We start from the raw sequence: 21,460 nt of genomic DNA on the forward strand, positions 1-21,460 counted from the left end.
GTTCCTCTATTGTCAGGTTACAACTACCACAAGACTATTTCCTCTTTAGTTTATTAGCTTTGAATAGATAGTGGGATGTGTGTATTCTCAACTGACAGAATTTCTATCGAACGATGAATCCCTGAGGAATATGCTGTCACTGTAGGCTTCCTCTGAACCATTAAACTGAACTAATAAGCCAGGTTTTAAGGGGTTCTAGGGCTCGATTAAATCCGTAATCGCCGAAGTTCAGTGCTATAGCACCCTTTGAAGTAAAATGTCAGATTGAGACGACATGCAGCGTTTACCGTGAATGCAGTCTCCGCGAACGCAGGAACGTTGCCGTTAAATTACATTTATGCTATAGCTCTGAACTTAGGCAATAAGGACTGAATCTAGCGCCTCGTCTCGCTTGGCCAGCCTTCCAAAATCCTGTCTTGTTGGAAGCCTGGGCTTAATAAGAGAAAGGGGTTCTAATACATCTAAAATAATATGAAGCTAGTGCTTTAAAAAAATAGACAAACATCAAGTGTATTTTCTATTGCTTACTTTATTGTAAAAACACTACATATAAAACATGAAATACACAGGCATGAAATATTAGAGCTGAACACGGAAAGCCTTGCTGAACTTTGAAAATGTTAGTATAATTTCAAACTAGTCATCGAGCAGCGGTCATCTTTACCGACAAAATATACATCTAGGTTTGGGAGGATTGTGTTGCATATGTTTGTGTTCGTTTTGCAAATGGTTGTCTGTTTTTACTTCAAATACTGTCATTTTTTTATATTATTGCCAAGTGGTTTTAACGTAATGTACTGAAGATACATAATACAATTAGGGAATGGATTCAATCCGTATCGTAGAAGTATCGGGGGAGGTCCACCTTATAGCTTGATTTAAATTTAAAGGCAATAATTCCCGTGGTACATCCGCGACAAGGATTGAATGCAGCCCTTGGTACAGTTTCATGAAATATTTTACTCCATATTGAACGTCAAATCAAACACTAGGATACTCATAGTTGATTTGCTTTACATTTTATATAGTACTGTGTAATATTATATAATGATTATTATCACGCCTGGAATTAAGTGCTTTGAAAATCTCAGCCTCAATGTTAATTCCGAATATGACAGAATAAGTGTTTGTTGATTGCTTATCTATTTCGTATTAAAAAAAGTAACTTTCGGCTTTGGTTTTTTGCTAATTTCTTTTTTTGTTGATGCTGAAAAAAATGTTTTGGGCTAGATTCTATCGGCTGCGCACTGGCCAACACCCACAGTGGCATTATACCTGAAGTGGACATTGCCATTGGCTTCTTGGAGAAGCATTACGAGAAATTCCATGTAGCCTTGTTTACAAGTTTGAACACTGGAATGTGAGACGTAATCTATACCTCGATTAGGCTGATAGAATTCCTCATTATTTTATTGAATGATTTTCAATTAGAGCGTCATTATTTCTATATAGCCTACACTTTCTCTTTCTGAACTTCTAATGCCAGAGGGACGGGTGTGGCAATGATTACAGAAGCAGCTGTTCACTGACTTGACAGCTCCAACGCAGTAACAACTGACACCGCCAAAACTCAAAGCACCGCTGGTTAACACTTAATCCGATTGAATCTAGGCCTTATTTTGATCAATTTTATTGGTTAAATGTCATAGCTCATATTTAATCAATTTCATCACTAGGGAGGTTGAACAGGCTGTGAAAGACAATACTGCTGATATCTTGGAGCTACACTATAATAACCTCTGGAATGTCTCTTAAGCACTTGACAGATTCCCGTGCACCAATTTATCATTTCTATCGATGGCAATCCTTTAATATGTTGTGTTGAAAGATTAGAATCAGCACTTGTATAAAGACTATGGAATGTCTTTGGAGTAATGTCATGAATTAACCATAAAAGGCAACGTCAAAGTTCATGCTTGAGTAGTAGTACATTCCAAATGACCTGAGTTCATTGGCTATTCAGGGGACCTGAAACAAGGCTATGTGGGGACACTGTGCTTTGTAGCTGGCTGTTTGGTCACTTTCAGATCGTCTTTCTTCAGATTTTTGTCATGCGTTTACATAAACTGGATTGAAACCTGAAATAAGTGTAAACATTCAGGGAAAGGTGGAGCATTGTATTATAACTGTAGGACATCCCAATAGGGTTTTCAACATAAACAGACATTATATTTTATTTTATATTAAAAAGCTTATCCATGCTGTAATATTGGCTAGCAACACAGAACAGCTAAATAAGCTGGTTAGATAAACATTTTCAAAATTCAATAAAATACATGTTTTTCCTCTTGCCCATTGCTTAATTCCCTTATTTTTTTCTCAACTTCTTGAACAGATTTTGATAAAGCTGATTGCTACAGAACACAATACATGAAACAATTGAATCTACCCTTGGAATAGAAAACAAGTCTTTCTGGAAGATGTTGCCTGCCACACCTTTCAGAAGAGAAGGCTAGGTTAGTAAGGATATGCCCTCCTTGCTGGCTAATGTTGTGTTAAAGAGCTATACTCAGCTAGAGGCATTCTCAGCTAGCATGGTCCCAGATCTGTTGTGCTGTTTTGCCACCTCCTATGGTCATTGCGACCCTAGGAGTTAGCAAGATAGCTCAAACTGATCTGGGACCAGGCTAATGCTCAGTAGCTGCACTGTACCTGAGAACTAGCTGGTAAGAAGGATGTGTGTAGTGGAGCAGGGATCTGTAGACAGGCCGTCTGGGACAACAGCTGTGCTTGTCGGTTCGTCTGTGTTAGGGCCTGTATCTGGGCTCAGACTGTCTGTGCTGTTACCTGTGCTTGTGTCAATGCCTACGCCTGTGTCTGAGCTACTGACCATGTCTATTCCTATAGACGAGCTCCAGTTAGTGGAGGCCAGAGTAGTGGAACTACTGGGTGTCATGGCGTCGTCGGGCCATGTGCTGCCTTTTCCATGGAGACCAGGGCTGGACGAGGTTGTGGTGAAGTGGGAGGAGCAGAGGAGTTTGACGGGACAGAAGGCGGAGCCCCTGGGGATGAAGTTCACCTTGTTTTTGTCTGGGCATGAAAAAAGAGGGAAGCCTTTGGAGACACCAGACCTGGGGAGGAAAAGTGAGGGAGAATGTCTTCATCTTTTTTCATCACATACCAAAGTGTGTATATGAAACACCTACAGTGAGAGTCCTACAGATGTAGGATCTTAATTTGATCGTGCCGTTGCAGGAGAACTAAATGAAGATCCTGCATCTGTACAGTGGCACAAGGACATACACACTATCAGACCAATTAAAAAAATAAACTAAAACATGTAACACTATGAAGTTGAGAAGCATTCGAATTAGAAACTCCCCTCAACATAGTGAAGAAGACTTACACCATCTCTTCAAACACTTTGACCCTCTCACACCCCTCCGGAGGCTCCCGTTTGAACATGTAGCTGTTGTTGGGTTTGGGAGAGGTGGCAAACTTGGGAAGGGGAGAGCTGCAGCCACTGTCTGAAAACAGAATGAAACATATAAGCAGGTCAGTGTGGTGATCTTCTGTTCCTATAAAGGAACGTGTGTTAGAGAGCTGTTGCCTGTAGAAGACAATGAGGTGATTCACATAATACGGCACAGTATTAATACAGCGTGAGCCATTTATCATTAAGCAAATCCTGATGACTAGACTCCTGAACAGAGGATGTGAGCGGAGCCTGCCCAATTTGATTGGAACGTGGGGCAGGATTCCCAAATGCTGGAGTGTCGGCCATCTCGCCCACTCCAATTTCGCTCCAGTAGAGATCACTTCAGGAGCTCTTGGCATGCCCGCCCCAGCATGCATTTGTAGTCTACTTGTGTGCTGCTAATAGCCACTTGCTTTAGCTACTGTTATGGAGTTCACTAAATATTTTCATAAAGAAACTGATAAAACACACAGGTGCTAAATCAAGGTGACTTACAAAGATGAGGACCAATAGCAAGACAGGGAGTGTAGTGATATAGTGTCTACAATGAGTGTGGAATCTGAAAAGACACTTATCCCAAAAGTATGATGGTGTACTTACTACGTGCACATGCTAAAAGAAAGGAATGAGGTGGGTAAGTGCGTCATTATAGAAAGTATTTATAAACTAAAAATCCGATCTCTTAAACGTTTTGTTAATTTTTGTTCTATTATCTATACAATAGGTCACCATTGATTTTTATCCCAATAGGCCTGGCATATTCCAACTTTCAAGGAGCTTTCAGTTGGGTTATTTTGCCTAAAAACATTTAGGCCTACCTATAAAAAGAAATTAAAAAACAACTCTGCATCTCTACCCAGCCTGGCAAGAGTGGCATAAAGGTTTTTTAGCATCCCCAGTGGCTCTGCAAGTGTGGAGAGGATATTCTCCACTGCTGGCTGTCCACAGGCACCATCACATGAGCCTGCTAAAAATGTATTCAAAAGGCACTAACAAGTCATTTGTCTTTGAATTTGTATTTAATTCAATGCCTAAATGCGCAATTTATAGACTATAATGATTGAATACAACTGCTCGCTTTATGTCCCTACCAGCCTATTGTGTCGAATTCTCAAATGCTTCACAATGTAGGCTATAGCCTTGAAATAATATAGCGTAAATAATTTGTTCCTTCTTAGGCTCCTGGTCTATTTAGAGTGTTTGCTGTTTAACAGTGTTTGATGTTTATGCTGTTTAACATTCAAATCCTTATTCAATACTTAAAAAACAATTGGTAGGTCCAGTTATTCACAAAAATAGTTGGTTAAATTGTGATTTTGATGAATGAGATGAATTTGGAGTAGGACTTTTTTTCTCCTGTGAGCGTAGAGCGTTTTTCTTTGCAGAGCAGTAGGAAAGGACATGGAGCATTGGAGTGGTGAGCGGGATTTCCAATCGCTCAACTATGTTCCTGAGACATGCAATGACTGAAGACTGTTGAATGTGTGCATTGAACTATAGTAATAGATCATGCAAGCCAGAAAATACATCTGAATGGAGTACCTTTGTCAAGCTCTTCTGTAGAGCAGGGGCTGTTTTCTGGGGAGTGGAGGGGGTCAGGGGTGAAGGGCCAGGGGCTGGAACTACCACTAGAGGGGGCCTGGGTGTCCGTGTCACGTGTGTCACCACCATTGCCATAGCGATGTGGCTGAAACGGGGCGCGGCGGCCGTCCAACACGTCCAAAGCCTGAGAGGTCAGAGGTGGAGATGGAGGGAAGGATGAAGGGATGCGAGGAGTGCAAGAACCACATCAGGGCACTATATAATTCACAGTTGTTGATGATCATCATACATGAGTCAATTCAATGCATTCAGTTAATTTCAGTATTATCACACTGCATGTAAATTCCAGTATGTGTGGACGTATTTGAATGACAAGCAGAAAAGCGAATACCAGTGCAGATGATAATGCATGATACAGTATGAAAATGTTCAGAGCCCTTCTGCTTGTGCTGTAGAGTACAGCTGATTCTGAGCAGAAGAAGACTTGCTGCGCTGCAGGTCGTAAATATGTGTGTGTGCGTGCGTGCGGGCACTCATGCACACGCTTGAGGGAGAGCCATTTCACTAACCTGTCAAGGTTTACTGCCCTACTTCACACACAATTTACAGCTCTACTCAACTCTCAGCAATTTAAATCAGTGCGAGTGAGAATATAGTGTGTGTGTGTGTGTGTTCCCACCTGTATTCCCTGCTTCCAGTCCTCTCTGATGAACACATTCTCCAGCTCGTGGTTGATGCCCTCCACGCTGCTAGGCACTCTCGATATGAGGGACTTTGGTACTGGGATGTTCGTCAGGGCTTTGGAAACCACCTTATTCTGGAAAACATGGCAAACCAAGAGTGGTGGTAGAAATGTTTTGTAGCTTTTCTATGATCATTTTAAACAGACATCTCGTCAATTGTATGCTCTCCCCAGTATATCAGTGTATGATATCGCTATGGAATGTGATTTATGTGAGGGTAAATTTGAAGTTAAATTACGTTAAAGTGAGGTCAAAAATAATACAGGCTGTCACTGATCTACCACAGGTGAAAGTCATACCATGCCAAAGTTAGTTTATGTTCTTTTCCCCAGTGCTTTGTTTACAGTTGCTCAGGATCCGTTAATGAATGAACCACAAACACAGAGAGTACTGGGAACTGGGCATGCCCAGACACGTCTCCTCCTCTGGTCAGAATAGGGACTAGTGAACTACAGCTCTTTAAATCATATATATATATATATATATGAGTAGTCTGACCACATTCATATGACAGGAAACATGCCTGAACAATTCTGCACTACAGGAAAGCCACGTTGTTGTTTTGGAAGGACATGTTGCCTGAAGCCGAAATAGCCTTGCAACCAGGCTACCAAAACCCTAGTCTATACATTTACAATCAAGTATTATCCTTAATAAGTACTGCATTTATTTAAGGTTGTACATGGTACAGTGACACTCCCACTGTGAATATAGCATTGGTGCAGACACCATACTAGTTCCATGCTACCATGACCTGTGATCTTGATGGCAGACCCAGGGAGGCAGCAGTAGGGTATAACTCACCTGGGGATGGCCTGTCGTGCTGGTGTGTAGTCCCAGCTGCTGATCTCTGTCTTTGCTCTGGCGGCTGACCTGTTTACTGCGCTGGAGCTGCAGCCTGAGTTTAGCAATCTGCTGGAGAAAGACAGGGGGTTTACCTCAGAGAAAATGAATGGTTCTCAATGGACATTCAAGGTAGCCTGGTGGTCACATACTGCATGTGCTGTGTAGCCAACACTTATATTGTTTCATGCCATACATGGCAGAGATGAATTGGCTAAAGCAAAAATACACTGGACCACCAAGCTATATTTGAGGTATAATTCAACAGAATATGCATTTAGAAAAAGGTACAAAGCAATACATAAGGGATAATCAACGAGTAGCAATGCTTTCAATGGAAAATAATGCACGATGTGGAAGTTGTGCCATGATGCACAGCGGAGTGGCACTAAGCTTCCTCGGATTTCCATAGTTTTTTGTTGTTTTCCTCAGAACAGCATTTCTTCAGCATTCAAAGTGATTTGTCCACAGATTCAGAATGAATTCGAAAAAAATATGTAGAGAGGGCTTTTATGGATATAGCTACGATCAAACATAAGTCAAAAGTTTATTATGTTTCTGTACTGGTTATATAATCATAACATAGTCAGTTGTATAATGCAGACTAAGGCGAGGTCTTTTAATGCTGATCTTATAATCCTGGATATACAGTACACAGAAAGAGTATGTCTACTCTATAGGATGCACTTCCCTGCAAGTCATCCATATAGGTTATTATAGTACAGTGCCATGTCATCCATATAGGTTATTATAGAACAGTGCCATGTCATCCATATAGGTTATTATAGTACAGTACCATGTCATCCATATAGGTTATTATAGTACAGTACCATGTCATCCATATAGGTTATTATAGTACAGTACCATGTCATCATATAGGTTATTATAGTACAGTACCATGTCATCCATATAGGTTATTATAGTACAGTACCATGTCATCCATATAGGTTATTATAGAACAGTACCATGTCATCCATATAGGTTATTATAGTACAGTACCATGTCATCCATATAGGTTATTATAGTACAGTACCATGTCATCATATAGGTTATTATAGTACAGTGCCATGTCATCCATATAGGTTATTATAGAACAGTACCATGTCATCCATATAGGTTATTATAGTACAGTACCATGTCATCATAGTACAGTACCATGTCATCATATAGGTTATTATAGAACAGTACCATGTCATCCATATAGGATATTATAGTACAGTACTAAGCCATCCATATAGGTTATTATAGTACAGTACCATGTCATCCACATAGGTTATTATAGTACAGTACCATGTCATCCATATAGGTTATTATAGTACAGTACCATGTCATCCATATAGGTTATTATAGTACAGTACCATGTCATCATAGTACAGTACCATGTCATCATATAGGTTATTATAGAACAGTACCATGTCATCCATATAGGATATTATAGTACAGTACCATGTCATCCATACAGGTTATTATAGTACAGTACCATGTCATCCATATAGGTTATTATAGTACAGTACCATGTCATCCATATAGGTTATTATAGTACAGTACCATGTCATCCATACAGGTTATTATAGTACAGTACCATGTCATTCATATAGGTTATTATAGTACAGTACCATGTCATCCATATAGGTTATTATAGTACAGTACCATGTCATCATAGTACAGTACCATGTCATCATATAGGTTATTATAGAACAGTACCATGTCATCCATATAGGATATTATAGTACAGTACCATGTCATCCATACAGGTTATTATAGTACAGTACCATGTCATCCATACAGGTTATTATAGTACAGTACCATGTCATCATATAGGTTATTATAGAACAGTACCATGTCATCCATATAGGTTATTATAGTACAGTACCATGTCATCATAGTACAGTACCATGTCATTATATAGGTTATTATAGAACAGTACCATGTCATCCATATAGGATATTATAGTACAGTACTAAGCCATCCATACAGGCTATTATAGTACAGTACCATGTCATCCATATAGGTTATTATAGTACAGTACCATGTCATCCATATAGGTTATTATAGTACAGTACCATGTCATCCATACAGGTTATTATAGTACAGTACCATGTCAACATAGTACAGTACCATGTCATCATATAGGTTATTATAGTACAGTACCATGTCATCATATAGGTTATTATAGAACAGTACCATGTCATCCATATAGGATATTATAGTACAGTACCATGTCATCCATACAGGTTATTATAGTACAGTACATTGTCATCCATATAGGTTATTATAGTACAGTACCATGTCATCCATATAGGTTATTATAGTACAGTACCATGTCATCCATATAGGTTATTATAGTACAGTACTATGTCATCCATATAGGTTATTATAGTACAGTACCGTGTCAACTATATATGTCATCCATATAGGTTAATATAGTACAGTGCCATGTCATCAGATGTTATTATAGTACAGTACCATGTCATAGAGGTTATTATAGTACAGTACCATGTCATCATATATGTTATTATAGTACAGTACCATGTCCTCATAGAGGTTATAGTACAGTACCATGTCATCATACAGGTTATTATAGTACAGTACCATGACAACCATAGGTTATTATAGTACAGTACCATGTTAGCATAGTACAGTACCATGTCCTCATAGGTTATTATAGTACAGTACCATGTCATCCATATAGGTTATTATAGTACAGTACCATGTCATCCATACAGGTTATTATAGTACAGTACCATGTCAACATAGTACAGTACCATGTCATCATATAGGTTATTATAGTACAGTACCATGTCATCATATAGGTTATTATAGAACAGTACCATGTCATCCATATAGGATATTATAGTACAGTACCATGTCATCCATACAGGTTATTATAGTACAGTACCATGTCATCCATATAGGTTATTATAGTACAGTACCATGTCATCCATATAGGTTATTATAGTACAGTACCATGTCATCCATATAGGTTATTATAGTACAGTACTATGTCATCCATATAGGTTATTATAGTACAGTACCGTGTCAACTATATGTCATCCATATAGGTTAATATAGTACAGTGCCATGTCATCAGATGTTATTATAGTACAGTACCATGTCATCATAGAGGTTGTTATAGTACAGTACCATGTCATCATATATGTTATTATAGTACAGTACCATGTCCTCATAGAGGTTATAGTACAGTACCATGTCATCATACAGGTTATTATAGTACAGTACCATGTCATCCATATAGGTTATTATAGTACAGTACCATGTCATCCATACAGGTTATTATAGTACAGTACCATGTCATTCATATAGGTTATTATAGTACAGTACATTACATTTACATTTACCATGTCATCCATACAGGTTGTTATAGTACAGTACTATGTCATCCATATAGGTTATTATAGTACAGTACCGTGTCAACTATATATGTCATCCATATAGGTTAATATAGTACAGTGCCATGTCATCAGATGTTATTATAGTACAGTAACATGTCATCATAGAGGTTGTTATAGTACAGTACCATGTCATCATATATGTTATTTTAGTACAGTACTAAGCCATCCATAGAGGTTACTATAGTACAGTACCATGTCATCCATACAGGTTATTATAGTACAGTACCATGTCCTCATAGAGGTTATTATAGTACAGTACCATGTCCTCATAGAGGTTGTTATAGTACAGTACCATGTCATCATGTTATTTTAGTACAGTACTAAGCCATCCATAGAGGTTACTATAGTACAGTACCATGTCATCCATACAGGTTATTATAGTACAGTACCATGTCATCATACAGGTTATTATAGTACAGTACCATGACAACCATAGGTTATTATAGTACAGTACCATGTCCTCATAGAGGTTATTATAGTACAGTACCATGTCCTCATAGAGGTTGTTATAGTACAGTACCATGTCATCATATATGTTATTTTAGTACAGTACTAAGCCATCCATAGAGGTTACTATAGTACAGTACCATGTCATCCATACAGGTTATTATAGTACAGTACCATGTCCTCATAGAGGTTATTATAGTACAGTACCATGTCCTCATAGAGGTTGTTATAGTACAGTACCATGTCATCATGTTATTTTAGTACAGTACTAAGCCATCCATAGAGGTTACTATAGTACAGTACCATGTCATCCATACAGGTTATTATAGTACAGTACCATGTCATCATACAGGTTATTATAGTACAGTACCATGACAACCATAGGTTATTATAGTACAGTACCATGTCAGCATAGTACAGTACCATGTCATCATAGAGGTTATTATAGTACAGTACCATGTCCTCATAGGTTATTATAGTACAGTACCATGTCCTCATAGGTTATTATAGTACAGTACCATGTCATCATACAGGTTATTATAGTACAGTACCATGTCATCATAGTACAGTACCATCTCATCATAGAGCTTATTATAGTACAGTACCATGTCATCCATATAGGTTATTATAGTACAGTACCATGTCATCATGGAGGTTGTTATAGTACAGTACCATGTCATCCATTTAGGTTATTATAGTACAGTACCATGTCATCATAGAGGTTGTTATAGTACAGTGCCATGTCATCCATATAGGTTATTATAGTACAGTGCCATGTCATCCATATAGGTTATTATAGAACAGTACCATGTCATCCATACAGGTTATTATAGTACAGTGCCATGTCATCCATATAGGTTATTATAGAACAGTACCATGTCATCCATATAGGTTATTATAGTACAGTGCCATGTCATCCATATAGGTTCTTATAGTACAGTACCATGTCATCCATATAGGTTATTATAGTACAGTGCCATGTCATCCATATAGGTTATTATAGAACAGTACCATGTCATCCATACAGGTTATTTTACAACAGTACCATGTCATCCATACAGGTTATTATAGTACAGTACCATATTCCATATAGGTTATTTTTACAACAGCAGTACCATGTCATCCATAGAGGTTATTTTACAAAAGCACCATGTCATCCATTGAGGTTATTTTACAACAGCACCATGTCATCCATACAGATTATTATAGTACAGTACCATGTCATCAGAGGTTATTATAGTACAGTACCAAGCGATCATAGAGGTTGTTATAGTACAGTACCATGTCATCCATATAGGTTATTATAGTACAGTGCCATGTCATCATAGAGGTTATTATAGTACAGTGCCATGTCATCATACAGGTTATTATAGTACAGTACCATGACAACCATATAGGTTATTATAGTACAGTACCATGTCATCATAGAGGTTATTATAGTACAGTACCATGTCCTCATAGGTTATTATAGTACAGTACCATGTCATCATACAGGTTATTATAGTACAGTACTATGTCATCCATATAGGTTATTATAGTACAGTGCCATGTCATCATAGGTTATTATAGTACAGTACTAAGCCATCCATAGAGGTTACTATAGTACAGTACCATGTCATCCATACAGGTTATTATAGTACAGTACCATGTCATCATAGAGGTTATTATAGTACAGTACCATGTCATCCATATAGGTTATTATAGTACAGTACCATGTCATCCATATAGGTTATTATAGTACAGTACCATGTCATCCATAGAGGTTATTTTACAACAGTACCATGTCATCCATACAGGTTATTATAGTACAGTACCATGTCATCCATATAGGTTATTATAGTACAGTACCATGTCATCCATAGAGGTTATTTTTACAACAGTACCATGTCATCCATAGAGGTTATTTTACAACAGCACCATGTCATCCATACAGGTTATTATAGTACAGTACCATGTCATCCATATAGGTTATTATAGTACAGTACCATGTCATCCATAGAGGTTATTTTTACAACAGTACCATGTCATCCATAGAGGTTATTTTACAACAGCACCATGTCATCCATAGAGGTTATTTTACAACAGCACCATGTCACCCATTGAGGTTATTTTACAACAGTACCATGTCATCCATACAGGTTATTATAGTACAGTACCATGTCATCCATAGAGGTTATTTTTACAACAGTACCATGTCATCCATAGAGGTTATTTTACAACAGTACCATGTCACCCATATAGGTTATTTTTTAACAGTGCCATGTCATCCACAGTGGTTATTATAGAAGGGTACAGTGTGGTTCATCTGGATTGACTTGCTTTGAGAGTACACATGTCACGCCCTGACCTTAGTTCCTTCTATAATGTCTCTATTTTGGTTTGGTCGGGGCGTGAGTTGGGGTGGGCATTCTATGTTGTTGTTCTATGTGTTTGGCCTGGTATGGTTCCCAATCAGAGGCAGATGTCTATCGTTGTCTCCGATTGAGAACCATACTTAGGTAGCCTTTTCCCACCTGGTGTTTGTGGGTAGTTGTTTTCTGTTGAGTGTTTGTATCTGCACCAGACAGAAGTGTTTCAGTTTCGTTCGTTCACTTTGTTGTTTTTTTGTATTTTCAGTGTTCTATTACTATTAGACAATATGAACACGTACCACACTGCACCTTGGTCCTCACCTTCTTCTCATGAATGCCGTTACAACATAATAGGAGGCAATAGTGCCAAGGCAATCCATATCAGGTTTCTGAAGATGAGAACGAACAGGGTAGTGTAAAGCTCAGTGTATTAAAGGGCTGCACCTCACAATATGATATTATCACGATACTTAGGTGAGCGATACGATATGTATTGCGATTCTATATGTATCATGATTCTATATGTATTACGATTGGATACTGCGATTTTATTGCGATGAAAAAAAAGAACATATTCCAAACACATTGCTCACTATATGTCTGCTGCAGACAGATAAGAGAAAACCATGACAAAATGAGTTTTGGAGGTATAAGTGCTCAAAACATGTTGGCTCACCATTAAAAACAATTAAAAAGATGAAGAACTAGCTAAAGGATGATAAATACCAGAGTTTAGGCGCATGAACACCTGACTTGCGCTAGCTAACGCTATCTTGTATTTTAGATTTTTTTAATCAAAACTTCAGAGTCAACGGTATCGATATAAAATTGACAAAAACAATATTGCGATACTTTACTGCCTTGAAACACTTGGAAAACAGCTCCACTGCCCCGCCCCCTCTCTAATCAGGGACTTATTTAGACCTGTCACATTAGATGGGTGCAATTCATTATCAGGTAGAACAGAAAAATCCAGACCTTGTAGGGTAAGACTTTAATACCCCTTCTTCCTGTATTGAGTCCCCCATCTCTACTGTATTGTACCACTCACCGTTGGGTGGGAAGATTTGTCCTTTGGCTATACATGACTGGGTCAGCTAAAATATGTATGTAAGACTACATGTCAAATCCAAATGTACATATTGCTACTTTTATATGCTACAACGGGCGACTTGGATAAACTTGTACTATATGTTGCTATATGTTACCACATGTACATACAGTACAGTAGCATATCATCATGATCATGTCAAGAACAAAAAGAAACATCTCCACATAGTGAGAGAACATTCCATCCATTTAGTGTTTATCGCTCATCTAACAACAGGCCTATCTTATGTAAGTCAGCCCATTTCAAAAGCCTCAAAACCATTGTTTTGCTGTATTGCTCTTGAGCAAAAGCCAGCAGACTAACACACTTATGTGTTGTTTGCAGGAGGACTAGGCCTTTATGGAGATAGATAAGGCTCATCCTTGTCACTAGAGTATCAACAGGGCCAAGCTGAGAGAGAAATGATATGGTTGTTACACCCTGCAGACAAGTTTGGTGCCTGCTCCCCCTCTCAAAACAACCAGGCCCAATGAGATGTGACGGACTAGACTACAGAGGGAAAGGAAGGTTAAATAAAGACTGTGGTCTGGAAGAGCTAGACAACTAATAGCTCAATGTGGTCTCCAACTAGCCACTAACTCAGCCAGGCTACGCGCACAGAAACCGACCTTCAGGAGAATAATATTTAACTGAACCTCATATCCTGACAAATAAAACACATCTCAAGTAATGGCTGAACCTCAAAGCCCTGACAACAATATTTGATTATGCACATACAGCGCAGATCCAATAATGTCAACAATACAACTCTCGCTGGTTGGTTTGTGACAGACCAGCTATTTTGGTCTAACATTAAACTCCTCAGAGAATTATGGTGTTGACATCGGTTACAGTATTGAATTACAAATATTAGGATAGCGCTCCTTACAGTTGTTTTGGCTCGGGACATAGGTCATGCAGAGAGTGTGTAGGCTAGGCTATATATGCTAGGAAGGTTGAGTGTGGCACCTACCTCTTTCAGATGGTCTGCACTACCCCAGGAGGCTGACCGCTGATGTGGGCTTCCCTGCTCCCCTCCTCCCTCCTCTATCCACAGACCAGGAGTCTGAAACACACACACGCACACACATTTAAATATGCATACTCTAAGCAGTGGATAAACAAATACACCCACATCAATCCCCATCATTTGTATGGAATTCAGCACTGAGAGACAAGACTCTGGAATTCACTGTGATGAACAGACGAGAGAGAGGTGGGTGAAATCAATCATCACCCCTGTGCCTTCGCCAGAGATGCACACATCTGGAATCAATCAAACGAGTCAAAAATTGTCTTTGCGGGATAAAGATGGATGCAGGCACAAAAGAATAATAATATGTGTGATAGCTACTACTTAAAGTTGTATCCTCACAGTTTTACTGACAATCCACATTAGGACAGATTGCCAAAGGCTACTTTGTGGTTGGTGACTGACAAACTACATACTAACTACTAGCTGGTAAGTCTGTGGGAAATGGCTGCTCTTTCTCCACTACAGCAGATAGAGAAAAGTGCTCTAGTGTCTACAAGAATGCAACCTTTACATAAATAACAAAGCGGTTAACTTATGTAAAATACATGCAAAAAAGAAACAGGATGTTTCAAAAGCATGTTTGCAACCATGATGCACTTCCCCTCGATTATGCATATCAACAGTGACATTGGTCCTCCAAGGAGTCGTGGTCAGTACAGTAGAGTGAAGCATCTTAAATGTCAGTGTCCTCGTACTGCCTTACGTTTGACCCTTGTCGAAAAACAAAACATCCTCTATAACGCACAACGTTACACAAAAGACCCACTCTATGATATGCAATATGAACTAGTGATGCATTATGGCTACTGGCACATTGCTCTTCAGAAAGGACAACGGTTTAAACGGGTGCTTGTGCGCCAATAAAGAGGCCACTATGCTGGATGGCAGATGTGCTAGCGTTTAGAGTAACATTTTGAACATGGCTATGGTATTGCTGTGGTGTTTGATACTAGAGCCAAACATTGAGGGCTGAATGAATAGTGAAAGGAAAGTTTCCAATGCTAAGTGCAAACTTTGCAAAAACGTACATTGAGATGTTAAGTAATATTGCTTTATTAACTTGTAGCCTAGTTCTCCAGTACTACTAAAGCCTACCCTTCAGCAAATAGTTCGAAGGGTACAAGAACATAGCAATGCTTACACCATAGGCTACTTATGTCCATCATCATTGTAATAACAATTGAAATGTTTATTTTTTGTAACAAATGAAGTGTCTGTTCACAGAGCGCCCAGCTTTGTTTCCCTCAAGCCTCTTTTATCGACTTAGTTTTTGCACTTCCCAGCCTGCCTTGTGTGTTTTGTGGGGTTGTTTGCCAGGTGTCGTGCCAGATAATGCTCTGGTGAGATAAAGGTAGGGTACTTTACTTTCACATAGTCTACAGCTCATGTTAAATGACTCTCACCCCCACTTATTTGATTTCCCAGCAGGGATACTGAACGCCAATGGATTTACAATGGAATTGAAGTTAGTTTGTTTAGTTTACATGCTGAGGTAAGAGTATAGAATGCCACTGCTATCATTTGGTCTGATTTGAGTTGATGGGGGTATTACGTTCTGGTTCTGTGACCTTGTAGGTCTTCTCATCTACAGATATCTTGCACGTCTAAAATATGAGGAACATTTTTTCGAGAATAGATAAATATCTTTGACTAAACGCTCATTATGGATTCAAGCTTCTTGAAGAACAAGGAAAAAGCAGTAGTGCATAACTGCTGACTTTAAACGACTCATAAGTAAAACATCCCGAGTTGATAGTCATCGATAATAGACTGTCCACATCCTGCCTGTGTAAAACAATTCTAAAAAAAGAAGATTAAGACAGTCTTTAGTGCACACACACACAGACCAGACTAAATCAATGCATTCTGTCTGTCTGTGTGTGCTTGTGGGTATGCCTGTGTGTGTGTCTGTTTAATCTTCATACAGACATTCTCTGTGTTCTGTAACCACAGGGCCTGGGGCAGACAGATCTATCCCGGAACAGTGATTAGCATATGTATGGCCCTCCGCTCCTCACTCCCACACAAAGGCAGAAGGGCCAGCCACAAGGGCCAGGTGGTAAGCAGTGGGATTCCTCTCCTCGCCCCAACCATTGCCCGAGGGACAGGTGCAAACAACTTCACCTCCACAGACAGCTACATTCCAGCTCTGAAAAGAGCCCGTCTCTAGATTGTGTGCTACAACAAAGACTTTCTGTCCCAGGTTTTTTGCTGTTGCAGTGTTACAGGCGATTTGGGGTAATGGGAGAGATCTTGTTAACAGGAAGTAGCTAGTCTGTGACTGTACTTGGGGAGTTTGTGCTTTTCCCAATCGAAGTGGTTTAAGTGAAGCAGTCCACACCATCATTAGGGGAACGTTGATTCTATATGTAGCTACTTGAACCTGGAGGCCCACTCACCACTTCCAAAGACTAAACAAAGAGCCCCAAGGTGAATGAACGGTTAAAGGGAAGAAGCCATGTAAATGAGGCTGGGCGGCGCTCATTCAGCCACATGAAAGGATTCTATTAGGACGGACAGCGCGCCCATGGTCAATGGCCCTGCAATCATCATACATATTCAATATGGGTTCATAACCACAAAAATCTGCCCATTCTCAAACTGCATGGAACGGTCAATCACTTTGACCAGAATAGTGAGTGCTGAGGTGTGGGCTGCTACCCAGGAAATGTTTTGTTAAAATACACCCAGTACGTGTTTTTCAAGAGAAACTTGATTTAGAAAACATATACTTTTAAATAAATGATTATGTGTATCATTAGCTTTTATGGATCCTTTGGCCTACAGTTACCTGTGTGGCTTTGTCTTTCATGCAGGAAGGGTATGGTCCGTGGGAGTCCCGAGGCCACTGGCCTGTGAGGTACGGGCCCATAATGGCATCCAGGGAAGAGGTCCGACGGATAGCACTGGAGCTACGCACCTGCAGTTTGGACCTCTCTCCTACAGGAGCGAGGGGAGAGCCAGGGTCAGTATAGGAACACCCACACTGTCATACTGAACAATTGGCCTGAAACGTCTTGTTGTTTCCATAAAACGTCTCTATTGCTAACCTTAGACTATTAGTGCACTACAGTGATAAATACTAGGCCTAACTAATCTGGATGTGTTGAAGCTAGGTCTGATGTTATGGGAGCTGCCTTCTCTCAGGCAAAGTAGTTAAACACACACCACCCACATAAGAACTCATTAACAACCACACCACAATTAACAGCAATATGGCCTGCATTCACTCAACATTCCTCCTGCAGTAACCCAAACACAGAAATGCGCTGTTTTTCTAAAGCAGGGAGACATGAAGGAGGAAATGGGTGAAAGCATAGGCTAGTAAGCAGTATTATGTTTTGTGATTGTTGAAAGTCAATGAGGGCTCCTTGCTTTCCATATCAAAGAGCTTCTGGGGGGGTGAAAGAGGTGACCAGGGTACACATTCTTCATTCAATCTGTTCCTTGTCTAAGTGCATATGCAGTGTTCCTTTTCGATACCACTGCACACCTCCTGGGCTCTAGGGCCTAGATGATCAGCCAAGTCTGAGCATATCAACCAAAATATGTTGGCTAAGTAAGTAAACCCAATGACTTAGGGTAAACTATCTGAGTAAAAGGGAGTGGATTTCCATCAATATTGTTGTAGCCAAAGTTCTCCAAACACAGCATGACAATTTAGCCCGAGTGATTTTCCACTGTCTCTCCACTTTGCTAAATTTAGGCTCTCAAGAGCAAAATAAAGTCAGATCATTTCCTGGCTTTTAGTATGCATACTGTCCCTTTCACAATTTTCTAATCAACCTTTTCAAAGATAGTGCACTTTCTACCAAAGTTGACAGATTTTGAGCTGGGTTCTTGTTTAACAACAAGCTTGTTTTCCAATTTACTCTTACTCTGCAGTTTGGGGACGTGCGACAATGAGGCAGGCCATTTCAGCACAGCTGGCACTTTAACAGGGAGGGGGAGTTTCTTTGTTGAGACTATTGGGAAGGCCTGGTGTGGGGGTGATGTCATAGTGTGAACCTAAAGATCGTGTGGTGGAATGTCACCCTTTTCCATTGCCTTCACCCTGACCCGTTGTCCTTGCGACCCTTTCCGCGCCACCTAGCTCAGATGAGATGGGTGATGCGAATGAACACGCTGACTGACTGAAAGGAAGATGTCCACTAGTTAACTTCTCCAATGTTCCAATCACAAAGCTGCATGGCTGACAAGGACACAATGTATTGTCAACTTTATTGTTTAACCTTAATTTGTCAGATGCCTCGAAAGATAAAACCACAAATTCCCTTCAGTGTGTTTGCTGCAAATAGCCTGCAATTCTGAGGAAACGGTCAAATAAAAATAGCTCCATATTTCCGTTTGACAATGAAAGACGAACAATACATCTACATATTTCCATTTCCATCCCTGTGCACTTCCCAGTGGTATCCCAATGCCACTTGTCGCAATGCAATGCACCTCCTACCCCTAGCTAGCAGATGACATCACCTGAAACAAACTAGCCTTGTTTCGACTGGGAGGTCACTGCCATCCAACAGCGTGTCTCCATCACGACGTATGTGACTGGACACTGCTCAGGGTTGAAGGTCATCTCATTCTGAGGACCAGGGAATGCAAGGCATGTCATGTCATTTTCCCAAACATTGAGTTACCAACCCCACAATAACGGCAATGCAGCTCAAAGACAAGGAGGCTGCCATCTTGGGGAAAGGTAAGGCGGACGCCATTATACTCCACTGATGTAGGAGGGCGTCAAGACAGCTGGAGAGTCATGGCTGTCACTGGTTAAACCATGGTGATTCATGATCTGCCCTCGTAAAGTGCAGAAGGTCAATGTAGTAAAAAAACCTTGTTGCATAGTGAGTACAACATAGTCCTGGATGCAGATTTGGAGTCACACAGCAGGTTCGACGCAGTCTCCAAGCTGTGACAGAAAAAGCTAACTGTATTTAGAGATTTCACCTTCACAAAGGCAAGCAGACATTTTCTGGATGCTTTGTGTGTCTTGCATTTTACTGCTGTGAAATACACCTATGCCAGAAGTTTTTCTTGTTGGGGAAGATAAATATAATCAGTCTCAATACCAGCGGAAACATCAATATTTGACAGGAGAGCCTGTCTCAGAAACAGGATTTAGAGTGTTCTAGTCTCCCATCTCCCCCTTCAGTCCACCCTCTATCTCCTTATCACCTGAAAGGAACAACTGCTCAGGCTGAACCAATAGAGACATGAAATGTCACACCACTCACTTCCATTCTCCATAACATAGGGCTCACAATATGTTCACGATGTGTACAATACAGTACAGTTGAAAGGGAGTAGGTCATATGCCTGTAACCTGACTGTTTGTCCAACAACAATTCTCACGGTCTACGGCCCCCTTATAACCGTTAAACATGTCTTGCTGCCAATTATCTCCTCCCTTTTTCTGTCAATAGTCCATAAGCAGCAGGAGTGTATAAGAGAGGACACGATAAGCTTCATTATTAGTGATGTGATGTACTGTAGTCGTAGGCCTTAGTATGGGCCTACTTCCTCTTTTGTCTAACTCTGGGGCTATATATTCAATCAAAACATAATATGCTTCCTTAATCAGCACAAGACAAATCATGTGTTTGACTTACCTTAGAAACCCAGGGCCCTATTCCTGTCAAGGTGACTGAATAGGGCCCAGTCAGTCTCACTAATCCATCAATATTGTAACAATGAATTAGGCTATAAAATGCATAGCAAAGACTGTATTACAAGAATACAAAAGGCCTACAATCTCTTGACCATCACCAAGAGCAAGCAAAATGGTGCATTTGTCCTGAATACATTGATATTGTAGCATGTGGTAAGTGGATAATATAACAATATTTTACCTCTACAAACGGGTGAGTTTGGACCCCGGTCAGGTGAGTGCGAGACCCTATTTTCGGGAGACAGTCTCTGTCTCGTGGCGCCAGTGCAATTTACTCCAAGACTCAGATTCGCGCTTGGGGGAGATGACCCGGGAGATGACCCGCGGCTATTTGTCTGTCCATTGTTGCCTCCAACAGAGAGAGGCAGAGAGCGTGTCGGGCTGCTCTGGCCCCCGCGTATGAGCTGGTAGGGCACGGTAGCACGGATGGGGTGCAAACGGCAGCTGTTGGAAAAACTGGGGGACCCTGCATTGCTAAGTCTGACTGTGGACTGTTGTTGAAGCGAGTTGTTGGGAACTGACATTCTGCTGCTTCGTATCACTTTCAGGAAAAAATTCGCCAAGATATCCGCTTCTGGAAAACACAGGATTAACTTCCTTTAATTTTAGCTCGTATGCTGCTCGAGCTCATTTTGCAGCAACCTCGCAGTTATCTTGCATCTTGAAAAAGCGAATTCTACTGCAATAACTTACCTGAAGAACACTAAAACAAGTATTCTTTGGGCATGATTGTCGAGAACTTTAAATATATGTTGTTTGAAGAACTTAATTTGTAGTTAGCTAAACATATTCCCTAATATTTGGCGATTCCCTACCGTCCCCATGTCCACTGTAAATGACAGTTGTATCCGCAAGACTACTGGCTGATAAACCTGGGCGGGCTGCAATCTTTAATTCTGATCATGT

The 21,460-nt window shown here is 40.1% G+C and overlaps 1 protein-coding gene across 2 annotated transcripts; it reads right to left on the bottom strand.

Annotated features, from left to right (window-relative positions):
• Positions 1-511: 511 nt before the first annotated feature.
• LOC135520188 (glucocorticoid-induced transcript 1 protein-like) lies at positions 512-21,394 on the bottom strand. 2 transcript variants are annotated; one of them, XM_064945558.1, is made up of 9 exons: positions 21,248-21,394; positions 20,736-21,128; positions 17,675-17,823; positions 14,821-14,913; positions 6,508-6,618; positions 5,640-5,777; positions 4,961-5,144; positions 3,347-3,467; positions 512-3,071 (listed from the first exon to the last, which is right to left on the bottom strand). In XM_064945558.1, the coding sequence occupies exons 2-9, from the start codon at positions 21,076-21,078 to the stop codon at positions 2,660-2,662; spliced, it is 1,551 nt and encodes a 516-aa protein (XP_064801630.1). In that variant the 5' UTR covers positions 21,079-21,128; positions 21,248-21,394; the 3' UTR covers positions 512-2,659. The 2 variants fall into 2 exon arrangements, with proteins under 2 accessions (XP_064801630.1, XP_064801631.1); XM_064945559.1 differs by having other exon boundaries at positions 6,508-6,615; positions 20,736-21,394.
• Between the last annotated feature and the right edge of the window lie 66 nt (positions 21,395-21,460).

Source organism: Oncorhynchus masou, chromosome 29 (genome assembly GCF_036934945.1).
Source record: "Oncorhynchus masou masou isolate Uvic2021 chromosome 29, UVic_Omas_1.1, whole genome shotgun sequence".
NCBI classification, from domain to species: domain Eukaryota; kingdom Metazoa; phylum Chordata; class Actinopteri; order Salmoniformes; family Salmonidae; genus Oncorhynchus; species Oncorhynchus masou.